At 56.2% G+C, this 23,402-nt stretch overlaps 8 protein-coding genes across 8 annotated transcripts; 4 read left to right on the top strand and 4 right to left on the bottom strand.

The window, feature by feature from the left end:
• Positions 1-69: 69 nt before the first annotated feature.
• C8Q71DRAFT_730170 (uncharacterized protein) lies at positions 70-2,586 on the top strand. The gene is made up of 4 exons (XM_047922079.1): positions 70-1,029; positions 1,086-1,448; positions 1,498-1,683; positions 1,733-2,586. Exons 1-4 carry the CDS (start codon positions 223-225, stop codon positions 2,462-2,464), a joined length of 2,088 nt encoding a protein of 695 aa, XP_047784639.1. The 5' UTR covers positions 70-222; the 3' UTR covers positions 2,465-2,586.
• Positions 2,587-4,667: 2,081 nt separating this feature from the next.
• C8Q71DRAFT_730163 (Zn-dependent exopeptidase) lies at positions 4,668-8,431 on the bottom strand. The gene is made up of 14 exons (XM_047922078.1): positions 7,990-8,431; positions 7,395-7,932; positions 7,242-7,336; positions 7,120-7,194; positions 6,899-7,065; positions 6,747-6,839; positions 6,690-6,694; positions 6,510-6,641; positions 6,373-6,454; positions 6,032-6,315; positions 5,860-5,979; positions 5,700-5,809; positions 5,004-5,641; positions 4,668-4,951 (listed from the first exon to the last, which is right to left on the bottom strand). Exons 1-14 carry the CDS (start codon positions 8,313-8,315, stop codon positions 4,821-4,823), a joined length of 2,796 nt encoding a protein of 931 aa, XP_047784638.1. The 5' UTR covers positions 8,316-8,431; the 3' UTR covers positions 4,668-4,820.
• A 930-nt stretch (positions 8,432-9,361) lies between these two features.
• Positions 9,362-9,875, bottom strand: C8Q71DRAFT_14973 (uncharacterized protein). The gene is made up of 2 exons (XM_047916616.1): positions 9,653-9,875; positions 9,362-9,594 (listed from the first exon to the last, which is right to left on the bottom strand). Exons 1-2 carry the CDS (start codon positions 9,807-9,809, stop codon positions 9,503-9,505), a joined length of 249 nt encoding a protein of 82 aa, XP_047784637.1. The 5' UTR covers positions 9,810-9,875; the 3' UTR covers positions 9,362-9,502.
• A 674-nt stretch (positions 9,876-10,549) lies between these two features.
• C8Q71DRAFT_14969 (uncharacterized protein) lies at positions 10,550-11,771 on the bottom strand. Its single transcript, XM_047916615.1, has 6 exons — positions 11,732-11,771; positions 11,538-11,664; positions 11,435-11,475; positions 11,295-11,371; positions 11,111-11,232; positions 10,550-11,054 (listed from the first exon to the last, which is right to left on the bottom strand). Exons 2-6 carry the CDS (start codon positions 11,587-11,589, stop codon positions 10,813-10,815), a joined length of 534 nt encoding a protein of 177 aa, XP_047784636.1. The 5' UTR covers positions 11,590-11,664; positions 11,732-11,771; the 3' UTR covers positions 10,550-10,812.
• Positions 11,772-12,010: 239 nt separating this feature from the next.
• Positions 12,011-14,556, bottom strand: C8Q71DRAFT_819471 (glycoside hydrolase superfamily; the record flags this gene model as incomplete). The annotated part of the gene is made up of 8 exons (XM_047926151.1): positions 14,196-14,556; positions 14,018-14,133; positions 13,641-13,962; positions 13,143-13,585; positions 12,701-13,086; positions 12,577-12,646; positions 12,114-12,524; positions 12,011-12,055 (listed from the first exon to the last, which is right to left on the bottom strand). The coding sequence occupies exons 1-8, from the start codon at positions 14,446-14,448 to the stop codon at positions 12,011-12,013; spliced, it is 2,046 nt and encodes a 681-aa protein (XP_047784635.1). The 5' UTR covers positions 14,449-14,556.
• Positions 14,557-14,673: 117 nt separating this feature from the next.
• Positions 14,674-17,600, top strand: C8Q71DRAFT_819470 (S-adenosyl-L-methionine-dependent methyltransferase). The gene is made up of 6 exons (XM_047926150.1): positions 14,674-15,135; positions 15,691-15,825; positions 15,871-16,526; positions 16,583-16,934; positions 16,990-17,121; positions 17,177-17,600. The coding sequence occupies exons 1-6, from the start codon at positions 14,728-14,730 to the stop codon at positions 17,468-17,470; spliced, it is 1,977 nt and encodes a 658-aa protein (XP_047784634.1). The 5' UTR covers positions 14,674-14,727; the 3' UTR covers positions 17,471-17,600.
• A 1,254-nt stretch (positions 17,601-18,854) lies between these two features.
• C8Q71DRAFT_14784 (Mss4-like protein) lies at positions 18,855-19,627 on the top strand. Its single transcript, XM_047916608.1, has 3 exons — positions 18,855-18,931; positions 18,991-19,098; positions 19,158-19,627. Exons 1-3 carry the CDS (start codon positions 18,916-18,918, stop codon positions 19,454-19,456), a joined length of 423 nt encoding a protein of 140 aa, XP_047784633.1. The 5' UTR covers positions 18,855-18,915; the 3' UTR covers positions 19,457-19,627.
• Positions 19,628-21,711: 2,084 nt separating this feature from the next.
• On the top strand, positions 21,712-23,237 carry C8Q71DRAFT_696575 (regulator of chromosome condensation 1/beta-lactamase-inhibitor protein II; the record flags this gene model as incomplete). The annotated part of the gene is made up of 3 exons (XM_047919924.1): positions 21,712-22,029; positions 22,084-22,314; positions 22,368-23,237. The coding sequence occupies 3 exons, from the start codon at positions 21,712-21,714 to the stop codon at positions 23,235-23,237; spliced, it is 1,419 nt and encodes a 472-aa protein (XP_047784632.1).
• Between the last annotated feature and the right edge of the window lie 165 nt (positions 23,238-23,402).

Genomic DNA, 23,402 nt, shown 5'->3' with positions numbered 1-23,402 from the left:
GATCTCTTGTGCCCGATTTAGGCATTGTGCTCGGAGCCTTGGACAAAGACGCGCCGTAGTCATCTCCCGCCACACCATGCTCTGACCCCGACCGCCACCATCCGTCTCCCCCCACCCTCCTCTGACCCCCTCTGCATCATCTGAGACTGACCGCGGACAACTAGACAACCTCTGATACCCCTCTTCTACATCTACTATCGACAACTAGACGCGTTCACAGCCATGGCACCGAAACGCTCAGGAATGGATCTGCTCTTCCACCCGAAGAAAAAGACGACCCAGGCTCCCCCTCAGAAGAAGGCAGCCACCCCCGCCGGGACTCCCTCGGGCAGCCCATCGCCGATGAAGCCTCCCCGCGCGCCGCTTGCGAAGCCACGGCCACCAAAGGCCCAAGATAACGATGACGACTTGCGGCCACCGCCGCCCGAGGGGCCCTACCAGGAGTTCAAGCTGGTCTCTTCTCAGCTGAACGGATGGAAATACGACGTGATGAAGTTCGACTCGCGGAAGCCGGTCGAAATCGCGAGTTGGCAGAAACCGGTGAAGCTGAACAGGAAGGAGCCCCGCCGCGAGCCCGATGACGCTGCCAGCGCCACGGGGCCGAAGGCTGTGGGGGCCATGCTTGGGCCCGACGGAAAGCCCGTCGTTGGACCGGATGGCCAGATCGTGATGGTGGATGCAGAGGGACGGCCGATCCGGCCTGGTGAGGGTGGGAGCGCCAGTGGCGACAAGGGGAAGGAGAAAGCGGGGCAGAAAAAGCGGTTCCAGAAGAAGACGAGGCAGGTGTTCTTGGTGCCAGAGGAGGTACGGAGGCTCAGGAGGGAGGAGCGGTACCCGTGGGTGATGGAGGACTCGGCAGGAGACGAGACTTGGGTGGGGAAGATGGAGGAGGTGGCGAAGTCGGAGACGCATTGCATGTTTATGCCAGCCGACAACTGTACTTTCAAGCTCGTTCCCGCGCATCGATGGTACAAGTTCCAAAAGAAACCGAAGTACCATGTGCCGACGCTGGAGGAGGCGGAACGAATGGTACGTTTTTGTCACCGCTGTGGCGGCGTGACGCTACATTGTGCCTCGCCTTGCAGATGAGCAACATCAAGAAGAACCAGGACCCTGAGCGTTGGCTCCTACGTAAACGGAATGGCCAGGGGCCTTCAGCTGAGACTGCCGCTCTGTTCAAAGCCGAACGAGAAGGCAGTAACGGTCCTATACCAAGCACGAGTCTTGGTCCAGGGGGCCGCCGTCTCAAGACCGTTGATAACGGCATGAACGGTCTTTTCGGGGACGACGATGACGAAGAAGAGGGTGAGGGCCGTAAACGAAGAATGAAGCGTGAGCTCGGCGCGGAGGGTGACGTTGATGAGATGGACTTTGAGGAGACGTTTGCCGATGACGAGGAGAAGATGGAGCCCGATGATCGGGATGACGAGGAGGCAAAGGAACTTGAGGTACGTTGCTTCCCCGCAACGCACATTATGTATGCTCATTTGTTTGTAGGAGCGACTCAAGAGAGAGTATAAGAACGCGAATAAGGCCCGAGAGGGATACGTCGACGAATCAGATGATGAGGATGAACCGACACTTACCCAGGCAGGCAAGGGTCTGCGGAAGACCCTGCAGAAACTCGAGAAGGATGGCGGTTACGACGAGAGCGACGATGATGAGAATCCCTACGCTAGCGAGGTATGTCCGCGTTTATCAATGCCGCGAGACAGTATCTGACACCAATCAGGTTGAGGAGGAAGAAGAGGAACCTATCCCAGTCTACACTGGCCCTGCCATCATCGCCCCAGAACCCAAGCCGGGACGCCAAACGCCTCAGGCATCCTCTACCAACGGGACAAAGACGCCAACATCGAGCCAGCCGGCGCCACAGGTCAAACCAGAGTCATCCGACTCGCGGCCCACCTCTCCAGTCATCGCGAAGCACGGTGGCCATTCTGCTCTCGCCAAGCGGGCGATGAGCCCGAAGATGCCGAAAGTCGAGTCGAATGGCGTGGGCCGCCCTACTAGCCCCCTAGCAGGAGGGTCACCGAATGGCAGCCGTGCGACCAGCCCTGCCCACGGAGGAGGGAGTCGCGCAGGTAGTCCAACATCGCCTACGAGTCCTACGAGCTCCGCTATTGCGAACGGTGTCAACGGCTCCGCGAAGCCGAACGACAAAAAGCGGAAGGCCAGCGACGATCCTAACGCGAAGCCCAAGAAGAGGAAGGCTCTCCCGCCTCTGCCTGGGGGCGCGGCGCTCGATGACCGCACGGTGATCGAGTGGCTCAGGCAAACCCCGAACGCGACAACGCGCGACTGCATCCATCACTTCCAGCCGTATCTTACGGACGACGAGAAGAAGCACCGGTTCACGACGCTTGTGAAGGAGGTCGCGCAACTGAAGGACGGCGTCCTCGTCCTGCGGCCTGCCTACCAGACTGTGGGTGCGCCGTCACCTCCGCAGGCGAGTGCGGCGTGAGTACAGTGTATCGATGTGATGTCGAGCAATATGCACGGACGCTTTCTTTGATGTACTTATAATTGAGTGGGTGTATACGCGGTTATTCATTTACTCTGCATCCCACGGGATGCGCCTCGTCATTCGTGCTTGTCGCTGTGCCAGTCAATCTCGAGCGCCCTTGAACGCACGGCATCCAGTGAAGATACAGTTCGTCTCTGGCATAAGACGGGCACTGGGAAGTGCTCTGCGGCGTTGGCGCCACCTAGCCCCGGGCTCACTTCTTGACGCACAAGTGCTCACGAGACAGTGGGTCCGTTCTACGTCCGAAAGACTGTGTGTACCCAGAGCTGATAGCAAGAGCCAAACGTTAGATCGCTGTCATGGCGGGAATCGAGAACTGTGCACTAGCACAGGGTCGCTGCGGGGCAAATACCTTGAGGATCCCGTGTCTCAGAAAAATGCCTGAGACGCATGTTCCGCGCAGTTCGTTACGGTCTCTTCTCGACGCGTTTGACATGGGCCGTCTGCCATTCATGGCCGCAGAGTTAGGTCCTTCACGTCATGTACAGGGTTCACCGCACATGATAGAATCTGGGGCAGTGCGCTGAAGTCGAAGCGCCGACCAGTGTCAATCGCAGCGTGGATGCCATGTTCCTGCCTACGCGACCCACGCATACCTCGTGCATCTGCGGCGGAAGGGTGTGGAAAGTTGACAGGTTCTCTCGTAGCTCACCAACGGTCTAGTTTCCTTGCTCCGGGTTCCCTGCCCTTGAGTAAGCATAGCTTGCGGTGGGCTCGCAGGCTTCCTCGTGTTTCTCGCGTGCAGATTGGCTGGCCTACCCGTGCTTGCCTTCGCGATTGCTGTGTTGGTGGTGGAGATCCGCGTGTTTCGACAGTGCATGGGACCCGAGGAAGAAACTCCCTGTGTCATGGTTGGGCCACGCCTTTGCCAGGTGGTAGTGGGCCATCTTACGCCCCCTCCATCACTACACGCGTGGGTTGCCACCCAATCCCATGGTTTCTCCATCGAGGGGGTAGAGATGCCTTCGAGCACTGTAGACACCGGCCGCTTCCTTCGTGAGGTAAGGTCGTCTCAGGCAAGCTTGGTCACACCAGTGATTGACCCAGATAGGCTTTTGTACTGACTCACCGTAGGAGGAACCATCAGCTAATGTGACAGGCGAAGCTGGAGTCCTCGCCAGTTCTGCGTGTTGAGCGGATGGTGATATCGGTCTGCGTATCTGCCGGATGTACGGAACGTGCCAACTGTCCGAGCACACCATGTCCAGCAGATCTCTAGTGTGGGAGATGCAGACATGTAGCTGTAATCGATATGTGAATACCCTCCGTGACAGAGTGCCAACTCAAATTTTCACTGTATGAAGCGGCTGACAGAACGACCGCCGACGTGCGCCGGATGCTGTTTGTGTTCTTGTCGAAGAAGTAACACGGCTGTCATGGGGTTGATAACGGCTAGGCTGTGTTCCTGACCGCGACTGCAGTCTGATTTTATAGTGTACAAACCTTCGTTCCGCTGCATAGGAGCATGTCTCTCCGGGGCGTTATCGCGTGCGAAGTACGAGCTCGTTTCTGGCGACGATAATTCAGCCGGACTGGCACAAAGCATTCGTCAGCATCCCGTTCAAAAGACAAAATACAGAGGTGGCAACGAACCAATGGTAAATATGCGTGAGGTCCGCTGGAACATGTGAGATCTGATAGGTTCTCCCTGGTCCTACAAGCCTGCCCGACAAGATTAAGCTCAGCAATTGTAGCCAGAATGAGATGTGACTAGGAAAGATGAACAACTCGGACGACGTCGAGCAACTGAAACCGGATGACTTTCGCATGTCAGTGACAGAATACGTGGATAGCTCCTAGTATTTTACACGCCGGGTCCTCGTATAGGCTTTGTTACCGTGAAGCCAATTGTCCAGGAGCTCTGAAGATTTCGGACATTTGCCGCTCGATGACAATGCAAAAATGGCGGTCTGGCACTTGTCTGGCACCATAGTCAAACGAGCGCCCACTGTGAGCACGACGTGATCGATCGAGATGAATGTCGCTAACCTTCTCTTCGTAAGCACGAGTTCATTACGCAGATTAAGCCTCATCTAAGCGACGGGCATGTACCCTGAGCTCGACTGCAGAACTGGGAGTTGCAAGTGACAATTGTCTATGCGACTCCTTCGAGGGCAACGGAGAATCTACGCATCGACTTCATGACCGAGCCTGTTGGCGAGACAAACTGCCAATTAGGCTGCAATGGAAGCTAGCTTGCATGACATTCCTTCCTAGCACACACGTACAATCCAAAATACACATACATCATTGCATCTTCCTATCCCGTCCTCCGCCCGCGCTGGACACCAGCTTAGGGCTGAATTTCAGCGGCAAGCTGGTCAAACAGCGCCTCTAGCCTGTCCGCCTCGTACTTCACCAGCGTTGTGTTATTCTCAAACGTGATTGCCTCCGTCAAGGCGGGGAGCGTAGTAGCCCCATAGCCTGGTAGAGGCGCTTAGCATTGCACCAGGTACCGAGAGCGCCAGAGACTCACCAAGCCACTTCCCGGGGGCGACACCGAGATGGCGGTACCACTCGCGGTCCTTGATCCCATCTGGGTGAATGAACCCGCGCTCAAACCCGGCGAGCTTCTTGTTCACCGCGCGGACGCGCTTCGCTGCCTGTATGAACTTCTCACGCAGGCGTCCGTCGACGCTGTCCATGGCCTTGTGGGCGTGGCAGCTACGGGTACCCTCAGGACCAGCACGCTCCATCTCGCGCTTCCTCCGCTCGCGCTCCTCGCTCAGCCGCGCGGGGGCAAGCCCAAGACGTGGCTTGGTCTTTTGGACATCGCCTTCCCGCTTGGTTGTCATGCGCTGGAGCATGGGCTCCACGACATCCTGCTCATGCTTGTGTTTGTTCACCCTGTGTCCGGGGTGATGCATCGGCCGCTCGAACAAATCTTCCTGACATGGCTTGTGGAAGACCTTGCGGATCGTGCACCACGCCTCGCGTGCGCGGCGCTTGATCGCTCTGTGCAGCGCGATACGCCTGGCAAGTTGGATGAGCTCGCGTTCCGCCTCCGCTTTCTCTTTGTCGAGGGCGGCGCTGGCGTCATGGAGGGCGTCGATAGAGGCCCGAAGAGAGGAGAAGTCGACAGCAAGGGACGAGGTCTCCGCGAGCTGTTCGACACTGCGTCATACACATTCGTTGAGCCAGGTATACAATGAACGACATGAGCGGAGCGTACCCGTCCAAGTACTTGTCGAGCTGCGCTGCATAGTGAGTCGTGTTGATCGGCAGCACAACGGCATCGGCCAGACGAAGTGTCTGGAGCCCCAGGAACTTGGCTACTGCAACCTACGGTTAATTAGTACAAGGGCGCACGGAGCACGATGACCGAAGCTCACATGGCGCAAGAAACCAGGGTCGGCATACAGCTCCTGCCACCTCTCCGAGTCGAACACGGAGTGATAATGGTACACAGGATCAGATCTCGTCGAGCCAAACCCGTTATTCGTGCTCGCGACCTGCGCAATAAGATCGTCAGTCGCCCCCCTCTGCAGCATGGATCCAACGCACCCCAATCCGCTGCAAGAACACCGTGTAGTCACTTCCCGAACCCAGGACACCGACACCAAGCTCGTCAACGGCCATCTGCGCGAGCTCGTCCTCGTAATTTGCCTTCGCCTCCACGTCGAAGTGGTCTCCCGTCCTTCCGAAGAGTGGGCCCTGGTCATTGCGCGCGTCCCAGAGCGTGAGACCAGGCTTGGTCGGGTGCGCAACGGTCTCGGCGGCAGAGCGGAGGAAGTGCGCGAGAGAGGGCGAGCCAGAGACAGAGAAGCGCGAACCGGAGACGGAGGAGTCTGCATGCATGTGGTCAATAACGGGACGAGAACGAGAACGGCCGGGGACCGACATACCGAGGTTGAGATAGGCAACGACGTGCTCGTCGATCCAGTCTGCGAAATCCTCGCCCCATTCAGTGCTTCCAATGAGACCATACTAATGCGGGCAACAACGTCAGCATCACTGTTCGAAACAGCTGGACAGCACTTGCCTCTTCGGCATCCCAGCTTGCGATGAAGATGGTCCTGAGAGGCTTCCATCCCAGCTTCAGTAGTGCGCCTAGCCCACGGATGACTTCGTGGGCAGAGGCGGTTCCCGAGGACGGGTCTGTCGCGCCCATGACCTAATCAAAGTGAGCCCGCATCTAGCAAACCCCCATGTCCAGACATACCCATGCTGAAGCCGTGGAGTGAGCACAGTTACCTGCGATACCGTCCCAGAAGCTTACCGTCACGATGATTACCAACGACCACTACCTCGTCCCTGATGTGCCCGGGGATCACACCCATCGTGTTCCAGATCGGGATGACCCTGTCGTCCACTGCACAGACGTGCGACTCAATAACGACGCAAATATCCGCACTTCGGCCCTGAACTCACCGTGGTTGACTAGCTTGATAGTCCTGTTCTCGCCGCCTTCCTCGATCTCCTCCAAGAGTACCTGCGCATTAGCCCATGAGATCGGCAGACTAGGGATTTCCGGGATGTTGGTGCCTTCCGTGCGCGTGCTGTTCTCATACGCAGGGTACCCGGGAGTCGTGGGATCACTGAGTAAATTGGCTCAGCATGAGTATGAGTGGGAAACCGCATAGAGGACGTACCCTGGGTAGATGGAGAGGAATTGGGTACTTCCACGCTGGACAGAGGTCGGGTTGCGAGCGGGGCCATCAGGGTAGCTAGCGTGATGTCAGACATCAATCAATGCCACCGACAAGAAACGTACGCCTCGTAGCCGTTCTCAACGGTGACAGTACCGTCGTCGCGGGGGTCCGAGTAAATGAGACAAGCAGCAGCGCCGCGTTCTTGCGCACCCTTGACCTAATACATAGGGCGTAGTGTTATGCCAGTCACGAAGAGCCACAAGGAAGCAACACACTTTCAGACCTCGGAAGATGCCACCATACCGAGTGAGGACGATCGCTCCATTCAGGTCCACGCCCTTTGCATCCAGTTCGTCGTAGTCCTGCTTCCTCCCATAGTGTGCATACACTAGTTTGCCCTCCGCCTCGCCGCCTCGGCTGAGCCCATGGAACGTCGGCACAGCGTCCGCATACTTCCCCGCCTCTGGATCCGTCTCGTCCGCAACCTCCTCCAGCTCCGCAGTCCACACCGCGTCCCCATCCTGACTCAGGATCTGCAAGCTTCTGTCGAGGGGTGTGTTCATCACCGGGTAGTACACATCGATCCATGCCGTCGGCGCATCGAGAGCCGTGATACCGAGGGTCGCATTGCGGGACTCGAACGAGCCTGCGGAGAAGACAGGTTCGGCGCCAGGGATGGGGATGCCAAGCTCGCGCTGGAGGAGGGCGAGGAAGTCCGTGGCGGTCTTGTAGTCGCCTTCAGAACCAGCGAGATGCGGAGTTGTTGCATACTGCCGAGAGGCAGCGAGGGCACTCGCAGGGTTTGGCACGGACCTGCGTTACCATAGTGTATCAGGGTTGTGCACGGCGGAATCATACTGTGATGCTTACAGAAACTCCTGCTCTGCCAGCTTCCCAAACGGCACCTTGCGTTCGTTGAGCCTGTGCTGAGGACGCCCCGTGTTGAGTGCTTGCGTGAGCCAGTATCCCTGTTGAGCGTCCAGCTCCCTGATAATCTGGCGATTGCAGATGAAGTAGACGAGAGCCCAAAGTGCTACGCTCGTAACGAAGAGCTTCCGCCTAAGTGCCTTCCGGTCGCGCACCGGAAGCTGCGCCGCGACAGCAGGCGGTGGAATTGCATCGCGGGGAGGTTGTTTGTCGGCTGCAAATAGAGGCTTCTCGTCGGTCATGGTGGCCCTTCGGACAAGGAGGATCATGGGAGGGACCAAGGAGGGACGCAAGACGAGATGTCTGTGGAAGTCGTTTCGTGGGACAGCTGCCGCCGCAGCGCCGAGCGGCACCGTGATGCGAAGTTCGCGGGGTTTGATCACCTCATACTCTTCTTCATGACGGGGCGCGGCGAAGGACATATAAGTAAGTACAGTACGTTGTTGAGTACTTGCGGTATGACTACTGCTTGCATCCGGTTCTGGGAATCAGTAAACTAGTAACCACTGAGCAGATCTATGATCATAATACAGTATAAGTCCTAATTATGATAGGGGCGACGATGTATAGGCGCCTAGGCAGTACTCAATGATGATATCATGCCCCAGTGAGGCGCGATCGGCCTGGATCGAGATCGGCGTAGGTGCATTGTTGCTCTGCATTAGGTAATTGGTGCTTCTTGTACAGTACACTGTACAGGCATGCATAGGCGTGAATTGTCCCTCTAGTTCAAGCGCCCCGGTACTCAATCTCGAATCCCACCCATGACTGGAATGTTCCGAGTGGTCATTGATCTCGTGGGAGGAGCGACAAGCAGTTACAGTAGGATCATGATTAGTAGGGAGTCACCGTTACCGTGCCATCTGTAGTTCATGGCTCATGCAGCGTCCTGTATCCGTCCGCCGAAGGCTTTCAGGAGATTGAATGAGGGTACGAACGATTTGACGTTCCATATCGCACTGCATGACCAGCCCATACGGAAGACCCGTGGGGCAGGGACGTGTCCAGTACGTGATAAGTGTACAACTTGTTCTCTTCTGATGACGGTAGTTGCCCGCGATTGCTGCGGCGAGCCGGTTCGGGGCTTTGTTAGCAGATACTACTGAGCCTCGCAAGTTATGACCGAGATGCGCGACCACACAGAGTATGCTGGTGTATACAGAGGTTTGAACCGAGTAATTAATCAAGCATGTCCGAGACACGGGGGCATCTCGGAGTCGCCGATCGCAATCTGTCGATCGCACCGTACGATCTTGATCCCGGTGGCTGCAGGCCGGGGCGGTTACGGCTGGGTTACCGTAGACAACTCGACGGCCTGCACCGTCATCATGTTGTACTGAGTGACATCGATAAACAGCCCAGCAACCAGTTGCCAAAAAATGTCACGAACGCATACTTGGTACGCATGCTAACAAGATGACAAGATTGGACGCACACTGTAATTCTTCACCTCTCGTCATCCATCGAGCTCCATTCCATTTGTAGTACTCTGCGAGAATGGCGAAAGCTGGTGTAAGCACTCAGACGGTACGAGTGGCCTCTCCCATGCTGAGCAAGATAGTCAGTCAACTTTCTCCCGAACCAAATGGTTGGGACAGAGACTCACATTTTGCACTCCTCCAGAAGATCTCTACACCAGGCTCCAAGTTGTTCCCGAACAGAGCCAACAGTACGCAGTACCTTGACGGCACGCCCTCCGCGTATGCGTACAGCGGTGTCCCGCAATCGGGGCAGAAGGTGCGCTGCACGGGCTCCCCCGACATACTCTTGCCTTCCGGAGATCGGTACGTCTTCGGTTGCCCTTTCACGATATGCAACTTTTCTACGAGTACTGGTGCCCAGTAGTGGAACACTATGTCACCGTGGTTTATTGTCACTTGATGAAGCCTGCGAGCGATACACTCACGACTTCCAGCGGCTCTCTGACAATCCGTGCAATGACATATCGCTGCCTTTGCATTGTCTCCGAAACCGTCAACCACGCGCACCGTGATGGCACCACAGGCGCAGCTGCCTGGTCGCACTTCAGCATACGTATTTCAGCTGCCTGCACTGGAACTACTGTCGTACCTTCTACATCAGCCATGGGGACGCGATGCTGGGATGGTAGCGAAGGATAAGCTCAACGAGGAAATACTAGGAGCCCCTTTCACTGACATCGTCGGCGCAGGTATACGACTGCTTATATGTGGGTCACTTTCCGAGCTCGACTCTGTGCCTGTGCTTTGGCGCTGCATATAGAGGCGAAGCGGAGAGGGCTGCTCGGAAATTTGAAGTCCTGACACGCCGTTGCACCGTATCCGAACAGTGCCAAACCCGGGATGGACGCTACCATGCCCAAGAGGAATGACGAGAATAGCATCCGCTCGAGGAAGACGCCATGACTGCGGCCAGTGATCGGCCTAAATCTGCACTTCGTCAAAACCAGGTAAGTAAAACACTACACAGTCCGACGTCTGACAGCTAAGTCCATTACATAGGTTCGACACAGACCCCACACGCTAGCGCAGCGTGGAGGTCTTGAATCGAGACTACCTCTTAAGTCCATATTGTTAGGCCCCATGGGCCATCGACGGGGCGCAGTGAATCGCGATCAAGCCGCTCCGCCACTGGGGCGCTAGCGCAGCAGGTGGCGCAGCCTAATCGGCTGGCACCTAACGATATGGACTTACGTAGTTGGAAGCACTCGTCGGACGAAGGTTCGTTGAGTTTTACACGTTGCAGAGGACTCACTGGAGTCAGTTGGCACCCGCGGCTCTTGAGGAGTCAACCTGTATTGCCGAGACGACAAAAGACCATGGCCAGATTAGCTAGCGTCCACCGGAGCTTCTGTGGCAGTTCATCTGAGGCTTGAAGGGGTCCCAGCCACAGGCACACGATTGTGACGGAAACAATGTATATCGGTCGACGGTCAAACAATATGACATCTACAGCATCGCTAGCCACCCATGGCGCGAGACGTGTCCCATCCCAATCGAAGTCGACGTCGGCGTGAAGATGCTGAGATACTACATGTGGTACGTCATCAGGCGGTGTCAAGCACTACGAGCCGATCCTCACTCACCTGAAGACGAGAGATAACGACGAAGAGAGCAATTATTTGCTCTTGGGGGGCTCGGCGCAGCCGCACGCGGGGTAGGTGCAGGAGCCGCCGTTGGCCTGGACGTTTGCGCAGGTAGCCTTGTCCTATCATTCCGGGAACCCGTCAGTACTTGAATGACTCCAGGTCGACTGCCTCGTGTACTCACAGACATTGTAGAGATGATTTGCGAGGATGGCGAAGTCGATGTAGTGACTGAGGAAAGGGATGGCGCGAGCACCCGTCCTTATATACAGCCAGGATCGCCTCCTCAGCTGGTCTACCTCCCAAGAGAAGGACAACACCTACCAACACGAGACACCTCACAAAGCGGAGGAACGAGCGACCCCCTACCAATCACGAGACGAGGGTTCGTCAAGAAGCCAAATCCAGAGCCGGTAGTAGGCCGTACCAGATGCAGCACGAGAGGGAAGCGGGCGTACTGCGGCTTCGGAGCATAACATGTTTACGCTGATTCGCTCGTCAGAGGCGCATCCAACTTCCACCAAGCTCTGGACGTCGATGATCCCCCGTACTTACTACTATCACGCATCATCACCAGAAGAGATGTGTCGTCCATCACGGACTGGAGTAAGTAATTCGTACCAGCGGGCGCCGCCTGTGGCGGTAATCCTCTTCAACGTTGCGAGAGGAAGCCTCGAGATAAGCATGTCAATGCGCCTGCTATCCGTAGTGTCACCCAACTCAACGTCGAACGCACTGTAGCCCTCATGATCAGCCATCGATGAGTACATGTCTTCTAACGTTTCATCCAGCATGTTAGCGTACATTCAGGTTGCTACAAGAAGTTTCGTCATTCCTTATTCTACACAATCGCAAGCACTTCAGATTCCGAGATTCCGCTTTCTTGCCTTTCCTCGTCATCTACTTCGCGAGCACAATGCACGTGCGTGACGGGATATATACCTGCTCCGAGGCCCCAAACGGTCAGTCAAGCTGGTCTCTATAAACACAAAATCGCACACACCTGCAGCCAATTCTTCCGCCCATTCCACTCCATGGGCGTCGTGATATACTCACCCCCGGGGAGCACATTGTCAAAGCCGCCAAACCGCTTCTCATCGCTGCTCAGGACAACGCTGTACTTGCCTGGCTCCTCGACGCCGACGCGGTAGTCCGTGAAGCTGTTCGTCGGGTGGAAGTTGAAGATGAAGAGGAGCCCCGCACGCTCGTACACGACCACCTTGTCGACCTCGTGCTTGAGTGAAACGTAAGCAGGGTCGGCGGCGAGCCAGCCGTACCGCTCCTCGGTGTGATTCATCGCCTTATCGAACTCGTTGAGGTACTTGTACCGGAGCAGTTGGTCATCGACGACGTTCCATTGGCGGCGGGCATAGTGGAAGGAGTTGCCGTTGCCCTCGCGCGGGAAGTCGAGCCACTGAAATCACGTATTGTGAGATCGCAGGAATGTGTGTGATTCATAGACGTACCTCAGGGTGACCGAACTCGTTTCCCTCAAAGTTGAGGTATCCCTCACCGCCGAGCGAGTGGACGAAAAGCCTGTCAGACGCTGCATTAGCGAGACTGCACTCCAGTAGCGTGCAAAATGCTCACCGTATCATCTTGTGCAGCGCAATCCCCCTCGCGATGACCGGCGTGTATTCCGTCATGTCGCTCATATTCGTGTACATCTCCTTGTCCATCAACCAGAACGCGAGCGTCTTGTCGCCCACGAGCGCCTGGTCATGGCTCTCCGCGTACGCGATACTCCTCTCGCCGTAGCGGCGGTTCGTGAGCGTGTGAACGATATCGCCCATGTCCCATTGGTCGTCGGGCTTGTGCTTGAGGAGCTTGATCCACATGTCCGGGATCGCCATCGAGAGACGGTAGTCGAACCCGATGCCGCCCTTCGGGACGGAGACACAGAGAAGCGGCATGCCCGAGACGTCCTCTGCGATGGTGATGCTGTTCGGGTAGAGCGTGTGCATCGCGTCGTTTGCCTGTGTTGAGACCGTAGTCAGGATATTGTCACTTCGCGAGAATATGCGCTGCTAACCAGCATCAAATACACGATCGCCTCCAAGTCCGCAGAATCACCGAAGTACTCATGGTATCCGCCGCTGAAACCAGTCCCAATACCATGGTGAACGTACATCATACTGGTGACCCCGTCAAACCTGAAGCCGTCGAACTGGTACTCATCCATCCAGAAGCGGAGGTTGCTCATCAGGAACCTGAGCACCTCGTAGTGGCCATAGTTAAACAGCCTGCTGTCCCACAGTTCGTGTCGGCCCTTGCTGCCCTCGTGGAAGTACTGATGGTCGCTCCCGTCGAAGTGGTTCAGGCCGTCGAGGACGTTCTTGCACGCATGCGAGTGCACCATGTCAAGGAGGACGGTAATACCCATGCCGTGGGCGGTGTCAATAAGCTCTTTCAGCTCTTCAGGGTTGCCGTACCGCGAGGATGCAGCAAAGAAGCTGGTGACCTGGTAGCCGAAAGCTACAGGGATCTTGGTCAATTGTAAGGGTGGATGGAAAGTGCAAGTTAGGCATACAAGCATAATACGCGTGTTCCATAACGGCCATAAGCTGGATCGTATTGTAGCCCAGATCCCTGATCCTGGGGAGCATGTTTGCGGTGAACTCCTTGTACGTCCCGACGCGGTACTCCGTCGTCGAGATACCGACATGCGCTTCATAGATCCGCACGCTACGAGGCTTCGGCGGTCGTGCATTCTTGAACTTGTAACGCTCAGCCTCAGGTGGATTCCAGAATCGTGCATCATAGACAGGTGAGACAGACAAGTCCTGCGTGACACGCTTGATCCACACAGGAAGGCGTTCGATACGCTCGCCTGAGGCTGCAATCATAGAGATCTGTAGATATGTAAGTCGTAAGGATAAGGTATGCACGACACAATTCACTACTTACTTTGACCTTCGAATCATGAGGAATGGGACAGACACCTGGTTCCTTCGCAGGAATGGTGATCTCCCAAACGCCATACTGGTCCCTAGTCATCGGATGAGACATCCTGTTCCAGTCATCTGAAAAGTTTCGAAAATATGTCAATATATAGGAAAGGGTACTCCAGTGATTCCGCACGCACTGAAGTCGCCGATAAAGACTGCCTCCTTCACATTCGGTGCCCACTCCCTGTACGTGACGCTCCCGTCGGGATTCACTTTCAGGCCATACTTGAGGTAGGCCTTCGTGAATGGATCATATCCACCCTCGTTCTGCTCGATGGTGTCCTTCCACTTGCGGTACAGGTCGTGTCTGTGGACGATCGCACCGACATTGGCCTCGAGCCACGGATCGACGCCGAGCACGGTCTTTGGGTCGAGCGGTGCGGTAGGCATCTGGGCAGAACGGCCGGTGGGAATGAGGGAGAAGGAGAGGGCAGCGATCAGCGCGTTATGAGCATATATGGAGACGCCAGCAGTGGACTTTGGTGGACTCTAGAAGTGGTCGGGGACGCGTCTCTTGACGTCAAACCCCGTGGGGCAAGGCACTCTGTCACATGACCGCAACGCGCTCTGGAGGATCTTCGGCGGCAGCTGATCCCCCCGCCACCACCGCGCATCGCTGTCGCTCGCCATGGCCGTCCTGACTCTGAGGCCCCTCCTTCACCAACCACCATGCCCCCCCAGCAGCGGCCACAGCCTCAGCAGCAGCAGGCGAAGGCGTCCCTGCTCGCCAACATCGTCGGCAAGGCCCTCTCTGTCGTCGTAGTCCTCGGCCTCTCGCTCACCGTCTTCGCGTACCGCCGCTCTCTTGTGCCCCTGTACGGCACCGCGCCAGTTGAACTACACCTCAACAAGGTCGGCTGGGTCGCATGCATTATTGGCAGCGTGATACCGCTCATGCCTCTTCAACATGCGCTACTTGCGCTAGGGACCCTGCTCTGTATGATGCCCAACACATCGTATTGGGCTGCTGTATACACTGGGCGGCTGCATGAAGCGGTATGGGGTTCGGTCCTGACGCACCTCGCGGTTATAGCGCCTGCCATGGCGCTTGGAGTCTGCACTGTACGAATATTGCAAGTGAGTCGTAATTTGGCTGTTCCAATGTCAACGAAACTCTGCTATGACAGTACCCCTGATAATTGGGGAGGAAACCTTAATTATCCGGACAAATTTGGGCGATTCGGAGGGGCTGGGGCTGATGTTTGTCCGGACATATGGCAAATGTCGCCGGGAAGGGCTGAGGAAATGTCCGGACATGGCTTGTCGTGATTGCTCGAGGGGTAAGGAACATCGGACATGGCCAGTCCAGGTGCTCTCGCGAACGGCGTCAGCGCGACGACAACCTCCCCCCGAGAGCCCGGACCTTTTTTTCATTGCCAAAAATCGCGTCCGGACATTAAGGGCAAATCCTGCGAGTCGCGGATCAGGCGTCCCCGCATATAATCAGGGATCCTACTTTGACTCCTTGTATCCCACTTAACTCGCGATGTGGACTGCATTCATCTTCACAACTCGTCTGGTTTATACCACCTCGCAAAATGCCCGAGATCGAGCCAGGAGTGCCACACGCATTGCATTTTTCCTAACGTTCCCGCACACCGAACATCCGTGCTCATGAATCCATGAACGTAGCACAATCCTGACCCGGAACAAGGCGCAGCACCTCAGCAGATGATCACAGTTCCCGTGATTCAGACTTCCGTCATGAGTCTACAAGAGCTATGGCCCCTCCTTCCCTATGTCAAGGACCTATCAAACGAAACGATCGTGAGTGTGTTCGTCACAGGAAACGGCTACGCTAACAACGCGTAGATCTTGCAAGTTGGTACGATGATGCTCGTGGTTTGGGCTGTCTATCCCTTGTTACCCTCGTTGGCCTCAGATGTGCCTAAAATTTCGGTACCTGCGCCTCAGCCAACTGCGCCGCCGACTGCCAAAAGCAAGTCTCAACACAAGAAGAAAGGCTCTGCGACAAAGCCTGTCCCGGAAATTTCAAGTAGCCCTCCATCGTCTACACCCGCGCCGAAGAAAGCGAGCCCTCAGAATCTGTCACGACTACTCCTCCTCCCACTCCTCCCATTCCTTACTGGCACCGTCCTCCAGCCACCCACGCTAGTCGGAAAGATAAACGCCACGCCATATGTACATCCCACCTATCCCCTACGGATCCTATCTTCGGGGCGATCGCAATTCTCAGGCGTCGTCGTGGTCGGCGAGGCGTTGACCTCAAGCCCCTCCGGCATGCTTGGCAGTATGCCGCCGATGAGGTACCTCCGGGCGGGGCATTCGTTGCTTGGGGGGAATTGGATGGGCGAAGACGTGATCAAGAGAGGCCCGCTGGCCATAAACCGCGAGACTGGTGAGATGTTCGGGGATTCGGTCTACAACGCGTTCGTGCTGCAGGAGGCCATCCGACTTGTCGAGCGGCCTAAGCGGGACGTTCGAGAGCAGGAGAACGCCTTGGTAATGTGCGTTATTGCCGAAAGTCTCTCTAGGCGCGGACTGACGATTTACGCGATGGCAGTGGCTTGGGTGTCGGGACATCTGCGTCCGCTCTAATGCGTCATAACATCTCTACTACGATAGTCGAGATCGACGAGGCTGTCTATGACGCCGCAAGAAAGTACTTTGCTCTCCCTGAGCCGGAACCCAGCAAGCTCATCTTGGCGGATGCGAGGAAATGGCTGAGGGAACGTACGGATGACGCCGCGAAGGAGGCCGAGGCACAAGAACTAGGTCAAGGAGCAAACACGGAGTTGTATGACTATGTGGTCCATGACGTATTCTCGGGCGGAAGCCTGCCTACGTTGCTATTCACGAAGGACTTCTGGAATAGCACGAGCAAAGTCATGAAGCCCGACGGGGTGCTTGCTGTAGTGCGTGAAATCAAATGTCCAGGCAGGAAGTGTGGTGTGCTGACGTACTGGCCAGAACTTTGCGGGCGAGCTCGACTCGCCGTCGTCTCGCGCAATCATTGTCACGCTCGAGTCCATGTTCGGACGGTGTCGTGTGTTCTGCGACGAACTGGATCCTTATGAGCAGCCTCAGCCATACCACAACTGGGTACGTCTCTTTTCAGCTTAAACATCAAACTCAGCATTCACGTCGTGCAATGCAGCTCGTACTCTGTTCCAAATCCACAGATTCCCTTATACTGCGCGCCCCCACCCACGCTGACTTCCTCGGCTCTCCGCAACGCGCAAATGTCCTTTCCAGCCTCACAAGGCGCGAGGTCGACCTGCAAGCCGTACGCGACGCTGTGGAAGCGCTCGAGGAGAAGAAGCGCGAGGAATACTACCTGACGGACGCGAAGGTCGCGGGAACGATAGCCCGGTGGCAGGAGAAGGACGCTTTGGACCATTGGCGAATCATGCGGAACGTATTGCCTGATGTTTTCTGGGAGACGTATTGAGGTTAGATAGGAAGTCGCGGTTGGTCCGGCCGCTTGATGTCCATGTGTGGGTAGAACTTGGTCGATCACTTGAAGCCCCGTGTACGAATTACAGTACGTGATGGACGACACATCTCTTCTGGTGATGATGATGCGTGACAGTACGGGGGATCATCGACGTCCAGAACTTGGTGGAAGTCGGATGCACCTCTGACGAGCGAATCAGCGTAAACATGTTATGCTCTGAAGCCGCAGTACGCCCGCGGCTCTCCTCTCGTGCTGCATTTGGCGCGACCTACTACCGGCTCTGGATTTGGCTTCTTGACGAACCCTCGTCTCGGGATTGGTAGGGGGTCGCTCGTCCCTCCGCTTTGTGAGGTGTCTCGTGTTGGTAGGTGTTGTCCTTCTCTTGGGAGGTAGACCAGCTGAGGCAGCGGTTCTGGCTGTATATAAGGACGGGTGCTCGCGCCATCCCTTTCCTCAGTCACTACATCGACTTCGCCATCCTCGCAAATCATCTCTACAATGTCTGTGAGTACCCGAGGCAGTCGACCTGGAGTCATTCAAGTACTGACGGGTTCCCGGAATGATAGGACAAGGCTACCTGCGCAAACGTCCAGGCCAACGGCGGCTCCTGCACCTACCCCGCGTGCGGCTGCGCCGAGCCCCCCAAGAGCAAGTAATTGTTCTCCTCGTCGTTGTCTCTCGTCTTCAGGTGAGCGAGGATCCGCTCGTAGTGCTGATACCGCCTGCTGACGTACCTCAATTAGTATCTCAGCATCTTCACGACGACGTCGACTTCGGTTGGGATGGGACACGTCTCGCGCCGTTGGTGGCTAGCGATGCTGTAGAAGTCATATTATCTGACCGTCGGCCGATATACATTGTTTCTGTCGCAACCGTGTGCCGGTGCTGGGACCGCTTCAAGCCTCGGATGAACTGCCACAGAAGCCGGTGGACGCTAGCTAACGTGGTCTTTTGTCGTCTCGGCAATATAAGATGCCATGACTCTTCAAGCTTCAAGCTGCAAGAGCCGGGTGCCAGTTGAGTCCTCGAAAGAACATTGAAGCTTATGAAGCGCTACAGCGTGTGGCACTCAATGAACCTTCGTCCAACGAGGTACCTGGGTTCGGCGAAATGCAGGGTTTGGCCGCTCACTGGCCGCATTCATGACGTCTTCCTCAGGGCAAATGCTGTTCTCGTCATTCCTCTTGGGCATGGAAGCGTTCATCTCGGGTTTGCCATTGTTCGGGCACGGTGCAACGGCGTGTCAGAACCCCGAATTTGAACCGCATCGCCTTTGAAGATCATATGTAGCGCCGAAGCACGGGCACAGGGTGAAGCCTCACCGGAAAGTGACCCACATATAAGCAGTCGTATACCTGCGCCGACAATGTCAGTGAAAGGGGCTCCTAGTATTTCCTCGTTGAGCTTATCCTTCGCTACCACCCCAGCACCGCGTCTCTATGGCTGATGTAGAAGGTACGACAATAATTCCAATGCCTGAGGCAGCTGAACGACGTATGCTGAAGTGCGACCAGGCAGCTGCGCCTGTGGTGCCATCACGGTGCGCGTGGTCGACGGTTTCGGAGACAATGCAAAGGCAGCGATATGTCATTGCACGGATTGTCAAAAAGCCGCTGGAAGTCGTAAGTGTACTTATCATCCGCATGCTTCATTCAAGTGACAATGAATCACGGTGACATAGTGTGCAACTACTGGGCACCAGTACTCGTAGAAAAGTTGCATGTCGTGAAAGGGCAACCGAAGACGTACCGATCTCCGGAAGGCAAGAGTATGTCGGGGAAGCCCGTGCAGCGCACCTTCTGCCCTGACTGCGGGACACCGCTGTACGTGTACGCAGAGGGCGTGCCGTCAAGGTACTGCGTGATATTAGCTTTGTTCGGGAACAACCTGGAGCCTGGTGTAGAGATCTTCTGGAGGAGCGCAAAACGTGAGCGCGTGAGCCTCTGTCCCAACTATTCAGATCTAGAGAACGTTGACTGATTATCGCGCTCAGCATGGGAGAGGCCACTCGTACCGTCTGAGTGCTTACACCAGCTTTCACCATTCTCGTAGAGCATACTTTACTAGTAGTAGCCAATGGAATGTAGCTCGTTGGATGACGAGCGGCGAGGAGCCACGGTGGGCGTCCAATCATGTCCGCATGCGTGCAACTTATGCGTTCGTAGAATTGTTTGGCAACTGGTTGCTGGGCTGTTTATCGATGTTCAGTACAACATGATGGTGGGCCCCGAGTTGTCCGTGACCCAGCCGTAGTACTTAACCGCCCCGGCCAGACTCCCTGCAGGCTGCAGCCACCGGAATCAAGATCGTACGGTGCGATCGACAGATTGCGATCGGCTCCGAGCCACTGAGTACACCAGCTCACTCCGACTCGTGTGTGGTCGCGCATCTCTGTCATACCTTGCGAGGCTCAGTAGTATCTGCTAACAAGGCCGCTATCCGACTCACCGCAGCGTTTGCGGGCACTGAGGTTATAACTTGGACAACCTGCCCACAAGTTACAACTTCGACTGGAGGAATGGAACTTCAAGTTGTCGCGGCTGCTCCCAGTAGCGCTGGAAGTCAGTATGTCCCTCTAATCCTCGCATCGATCCTAGCACTAGAGTGAAGGTCGAGTTCCAGCATGTATACTGCTCGATCGCCATACAGAATTCACAGCATCACAAACCGTCGAGACGCGATTCATCCCGAGCGAACTTCTTGCCCAACGGTGATCGTGAGGGACTTGAAAATCAGGTGATACGCTGCCGCACGTTCTCTGGCGTCAGGGTCCAGGGAATGCGAGACATAATAACGGAGCAACAACATACATGCAAAGCAGGAACCGCCGTTGGCCTGGACGTTTGCGCATTGACAATCCGAGTCACGGTAGACACTGCATCCAGTCTCAGGAACAGAATCAGCTCCTCCTCATATGATGTGACGGTCTGCCTGGTCCATGAGGAAGAGGATCTTGGATGCTTTGAGCGAGTTTCATTTGCGGCTCGAGCGACGGCTAACGTCGTTGTGACTGTAACATGCATCGACAACACGACCCCGTGAATGATGCGCGTAAAGAGCAGAAAGTCGGAACCACGGGGACATTCGTCCCGGGGACGAGGGACGCGAGACGCGAGACGTCACAGTCAGTCACAGCACCGTGAGTGGCCGGCCACCATCATCGCTTTACCTCCCACTTTGACCAGCTTTGACATTGTCATTATTGAGGGCCAGAAAGATAATTCACCGGTCAGCTAGGTGTCTAGATATACATATCGACTGACTTAGTCACTTACTGACTGAGATTTACGAAGGCGTCACGGAGGCCAGGCATAGTGGCGCGCTACGTGACGGAGATGATTATGTAAGCATACCACAGGCACTACTCATAGGCTCTTGTATATAGTTACCTTGAACGACACCCATTGTTTTGAAACCGTGAGGCTAGATTAGATGGTGTGATTACTCAATACACAACGATCGTTGTACACGGAAACGGGGAGTACATAAGTTATTGGAGGACTTCCTGAAATAGTAGCCCCTGTTACTCAAGTCAGTCAGTGTGACAGCGTCCCGCGGGACGTCCCGCAGAGCGTCCCCGGGACGCGTCCCCGGGACGTATGTCCCAGTCGTTCAGACGTTCTCGTAAAGAGACGCGTCGCGTCACAAGCGACGGTCAGTCACGTGGTCATCGTCACGCGATTTGTTGACTGTGGCGCGGGCTCAAGGCTCTTGCTCGGCCACACGCACGGTTGGTGTTCACCCCTCCTTGCTCTCAGCCTTCATCTGGCGTTACCCGCTCGTCGCTCTCATCGCTTGCCTATTGCTTGTGTAAGCTTATTAGTGCGGCATTCACGAGAGCTCCGCTCACGGAAGGTGCTTACTGTCCTCACTCCGTCATCATCTCTACGATATTCGACATGCCCCCAAGGCGATCGACCCGTGCAGGATCTGCAAAACCTGCAGAAAAACCCGCTACGAAGCCAGCAACGAAGCCAGCAGCGAAGCCTGCCTCCAAACCCACTAAACCCGCTGCGAAAGCGGCTGCAAAACCCGCGAAGGCTGCTGAAAAAGCAGCGCCGAAGAGCACTACCCGCGGTCGGTCCGCAACCACTAAACGAGCGGCTTCCCCCGAGAATTCCCCTCCCCCTCCGGCAAAGCGGAGTCGTGCTGCTGCTCCCAGAATCGTTGAGAACGGGGCCAGTGTGGTCAACGGCGTAGACCACGCTGACGAGGACGCTGCGCCAGCTCCACGTATGAAGAAGGCTCCTGCCACGAAGAGGCCCACTCAGAGGAAACCCACCCCCGTACACACGCAAGAGAGGCCTTATTTTAACCCTCTCCCTACTCCCCCCGAGCATTTGCGTCCGGCACCACTGTTGTTCGTATGGGGCACGGGCAACTTCGGCCAGTTCGGAATGGGCGCGGACTTCCTGGGCGAGTACGATAAGCCCACACGGAATAAGTGGATTGAGAAGAAAATGGAGGAGGGAAACCTGGGTGGCCCTGGCGCGGGCCTTGAGGCCGTTGCGGCTGGCGGTCTGCATTCGCTGTTCTTGGACGAGAAGGGCACTGTGAGTTCTCAACCGTCAATTTCACTCCCTGTTCGATGCTGAGCGGCTACATAGGTCTGGTCATGCGGTGTTAACGATGACGCTGCCCTGGGGCGTATAACTGTCGATGTGCCGAACCCTGAGAAGGAGGGCGAGTTCCTCGATGTCGACGAGCTCACAGCTGTACCATATCCCCTACAATCTCTTGTCGAGGAAAACTTCCGTGCTGTCCGCATAACGGCCGGAGACACTATCTCAGCGGCTATTAGCTCTCAGGGTGACTTGCGTGTCTGGGGATCATTCAGAGTGAGTGTCGTGGCATTGTTCTAGTCGATGATGGATGCTCATGCATCGTGAAGGGAAATGAAGGCGTACTTGGCTTTTCAAGTGGTCTTAGGCATCAGTTCCTCCCGGCGTCTATCCTAAATCTCAAGTCCCGTCCAGGCAACATCGAGAAGTTCTCCTCTGTCGTCGCGGGAAACAACCACCTCATCGTGCTCACAACTCATGGCAACATATACACCTTCGGCGCCGGCGAGCAGGGTCAGCTCGGACGCAAAGTCATGGAACGGCGTAAAATCCACGGAACTGTGCCCGAGAAGATCGTCCTCGGCTCGCGTAGCCACAAGGCTGTCGTCGTCGGCGCTGGCAGCTATTCATCGTACGCTGTCGATGAGCAGGGGACTGTCTGGGCTTGGGGCCTCAACAACATGGGCCAGACCGGCACGGGCTTTACGAGCGCCTCTGCGGACGGGGAGGTGCAGCTGCCGAAGCAAGTCATCGGACTGGGCAAGGGTGAGCTCGGTGGCGAGGCGACCGTCGTGCAGATCGTTGGCGGTGAACACCACACGCTGTTCCTCACGTCCGACGGCCGAGTGTACGCTTGCGGGCGCTCGGAAGGCGGCCAGCTCGGGCTCGCCGATGACGATGAGGCGTTTAAGGACCGTCCCTTCCCGGATATGCTCGCGGAACCCACGAAGATCACTTTCTCGGACGCCAACGACCCCGTGGTCCACATCTCCGTTGGCGTACACAACAACCTCGCGGTGACAAGGGGTGGTGCGCTGTACGCATGGGGCAACGGTCCCTCGGGCGAGCTCGGTGTCAGTGGCGAGGAGCAGGCGCGCACGCCGACGGTGGTTGTGCGCAAGGAGGGTGGTGCATGGGCTGCGATCACGGCGTCGTGCGGCGGCCAGCACTCTCTAGCGTTGTTCAGGAAGAAGACTTAAGGGTATACCCTTGCGCGGACGAATTCGAAGTCGAGACAATCTATCATAGACTGATGCTCTCGTGCATTGTTGTCGATCTGTACCTCTCTAGCTATACTTGTTCAGTTTTTATCGTAATGTAAATGCGCGATGGGGCCTCATGCCCATTGCCTCTGCTGTGTCTCC

This window comes from Rhodofomes roseus (assembly GCF_022264815.1).
Source record: "Rhodofomes roseus strain CIRM-BRFM 1785 chromosome Unknown C8Q71scaffold_1, whole genome shotgun sequence".
NCBI classification, from domain to species: domain Eukaryota; kingdom Fungi; phylum Basidiomycota; class Agaricomycetes; order Polyporales; family Fomitopsidaceae; genus Rhodofomes; species Rhodofomes roseus.
The sequence above is the reverse complement of the archived record's forward strand: the minus strand, read 5'-3'. Positions and strand labels throughout refer to the sequence as shown.

What these genes read in the sequence shown, in the direction of transcription:
- C8Q71DRAFT_730163 (XM_047922078.1), bottom strand. Translation starts at nt 8,315, where the DNA reads ATGATCCTCCTTGTCCGAAGGGCCACCATGACCGACGAGAAGCCTCTA. An exon ending in GTTGAGAACGGCTACGAGGC is followed by an intron (nt 7,195 to 7,241) that starts GTACGTTTCTTG and finishes ACATCACGCTAG; the next exon opens with CTACCCTGATGGCCCCGCTC. An exon ending in TTCCTCTCCATCTACCCAGG is followed by an intron (nt 7,066 to 7,119) that starts GTACGTCCTCTA and finishes CAATTTACTCAG; the next exon opens with TGATCCCACGACTCCCGGGT.
- C8Q71DRAFT_730170 (XM_047922079.1), top strand. Translation starts at nt 223, where the DNA reads ATGGCACCGAAACGCTCAGGAATGGATCTGCTCTTCCACCCGAAGAAA. An exon ending in TGGAGGAGGCGGAACGAATG is followed by an intron (nt 1,030 to 1,085) that starts GTACGTTTTTGT and finishes CTCGCCTTGCAG; the next exon opens with ATGAGCAACATCAAGAAGAA. An exon ending in AGAATCCCTACGCTAGCGAG is followed by an intron (nt 1,684 to 1,732) that starts GTATGTCCGCGT and finishes GACACCAATCAG; the next exon opens with GTTGAGGAGGAAGAAGAGGA.
- C8Q71DRAFT_14784 (XM_047916608.1), top strand. An exon ending in TCAAAAAGCCGCTGGAAGTC is followed by an intron (nt 19,099 to 19,157) that starts GTAAGTGTACTT and finishes ACGGTGACATAG; the next exon opens with TGTGCAACTACTGGGCACCA.
- C8Q71DRAFT_14969 (XM_047916615.1), bottom strand. Translation starts at nt 11,589, where the DNA reads ATGTTATGCTCCGAAGCCGCAGTACGCCCGCTTCCCTCTCGTGCTGCA. An exon ending in TCCCTCTCGTGCTGCATCTG is followed by an intron (nt 11,476 to 11,537) that starts GTACGGCCTACT and finishes CGTGATTGGTAG; the next exon opens with GGGGTCGCTCGTTCCTCCGC. An exon ending in AAATCATCTCTACAATGTCT is followed by an intron (nt 11,233 to 11,294) that starts GTGAGTACACGA and finishes CCGGAATGATAG; the next exon opens with GACAAGGCTACCTGCGCAAA.
- C8Q71DRAFT_819470 (XM_047926150.1), top strand. Translation starts at nt 14,728, where the DNA reads ATGCCCCCCCAGCAGCGGCCACAGCCTCAGCAGCAGCAGGCGAAGGCG. An exon ending in ACCTATCAAACGAAACGATC is followed by an intron (nt 15,826 to 15,870) that starts GTGAGTGTGTTC and finishes AACAACGCGTAG; the next exon opens with ATCTTGCAAGTTGGTACGAT. An exon ending in CAGGAGAACGCCTTGGTAAT is followed by an intron (nt 16,527 to 16,582) that starts GTGCGTTATTGC and finishes ACGCGATGGCAG; the next exon opens with TGGCTTGGGTGTCGGGACAT.
- C8Q71DRAFT_14973 (XM_047916616.1), bottom strand. Translation starts at nt 9,809, where the DNA reads ATGTCGGGGGAGCCCGTGCAGCGCACCTTCTGCCCCGATTGCGGGACA. An exon ending in CTTCTGGAGGAGTGCAAAAT is followed by an intron (nt 9,595 to 9,652) that starts GTGAGTCTCTGT and finishes TATCTTGCTCAG; the next exon opens with CATGGGAGAGGCCACTCGTA.